We start from the raw sequence: 1041 nt of genomic DNA on the forward strand, positions 1-1041 counted from the left end.
ATCTTCATATAAATTATATGAGATTAATGATTGCATGTGATATATCGCTTAAATCCTCGTATACACTAAAATCATCTTATATTAAAAATTGATGATATATCATACTAATATATGAGTAGATAAATTTATTGTTGGTCTCAAGGTTTGAAATTAAATTTGTTATTTATAAACAAATTAACATGACACGCCATCAATACTTGACATCAGATAACACCAATGCTCATTAGATTGTCTATATAAGAGAATGCCATTGAGAAGAGATTTGATATCTATTTCCAATGAATACTTTAGTTGTCTCACAATATACAACCTAAATAAATAATTAAAACAAACAAAGAGTGACAAACGTGATTATACACATAACAAGCCCATGATCATACACGAAAACAACCCTCAATATACTCACAGCTACTCCATTTCGAATGAAACTGTTTACAGAAAAAAAATATATATATTATATGATTTTGTTCAATGAGTGCACTCGCAGAAAAGATACACCTAGTAGAATGAAAAAATTGTTCATCTCTTCAAAACCATTTGAATAGCATTCTGTTGTGCCTTTGTCAAACTCTGCATTTAAATCAATGGAAACTTGATTAAGCTACTAGCAAAAGAACAGTAATCAAAGTCAAATATTTATAATGTCAGACACAATTCGAAGTAACCTGGAAAAGATTATCAAAAAATGGCCGGTCACTCTGAGAGAATTTTACATAAAATTCTACAAGATAATTAACCAGATTGATCTGCAATATAAAACGTAATGTGAACAGAAAATATGGGGAAGAATTTGTTAAGGTATCCTGTATAATGTCTCTCGAATAAGTGTACCTCGTTGAGTGGATCAGCACCACTAAAAAGCTCATCTTCATAGTCTTCATCTTCATCCTTGATTTCAAACCAATATAATCAAATTTCATTTATCATACAAATAAAACAAATGCGGGGATAAGCTTAAAAATAAGTTACTTTTAAGCAAATTTTATTTCTGATCACTTGCTGTTTTCCTTCCTTTAAAAAAAAAATATATATATATATATA

General features: G+C 28.7%; 1 protein-coding gene across 1 annotated transcript in view; it reads right to left on the reverse strand.

Moving 5' to 3' along the window:
* Positions 1-250: 250 nt before the first annotated feature.
* LOC111373227 (importin-9) overlaps positions 251-1041 on the reverse strand; it is a 25481-nt gene continuing 24690 nt past the window's right edge. The window contains exons 31-33 of the mRNA XM_022995734.1: positions 832-888; positions 666-746; positions 251-570 (exon numbers count right to left, since the gene is read on the reverse strand). Coding sequence (XP_022851502.1) covers positions 520-570; positions 666-746; positions 832-888 — 189 coding nt within the window. The 3' untranslated portion in view covers positions 251-519. The remainder of the gene's footprint in view (positions 571-665; positions 747-831; positions 889-1041) is intronic.

The sequence above is a fragment of the Olea europaea genome, unplaced genomic scaffold (genome assembly GCF_002742605.1).
Source record: "Olea europaea var. sylvestris unplaced genomic scaffold, O_europaea_v1 scaffold1085, whole genome shotgun sequence".
In the NCBI taxonomy this organism is placed as follows: domain Eukaryota; kingdom Viridiplantae; phylum Streptophyta; class Magnoliopsida; order Lamiales; family Oleaceae; genus Olea; species Olea europaea.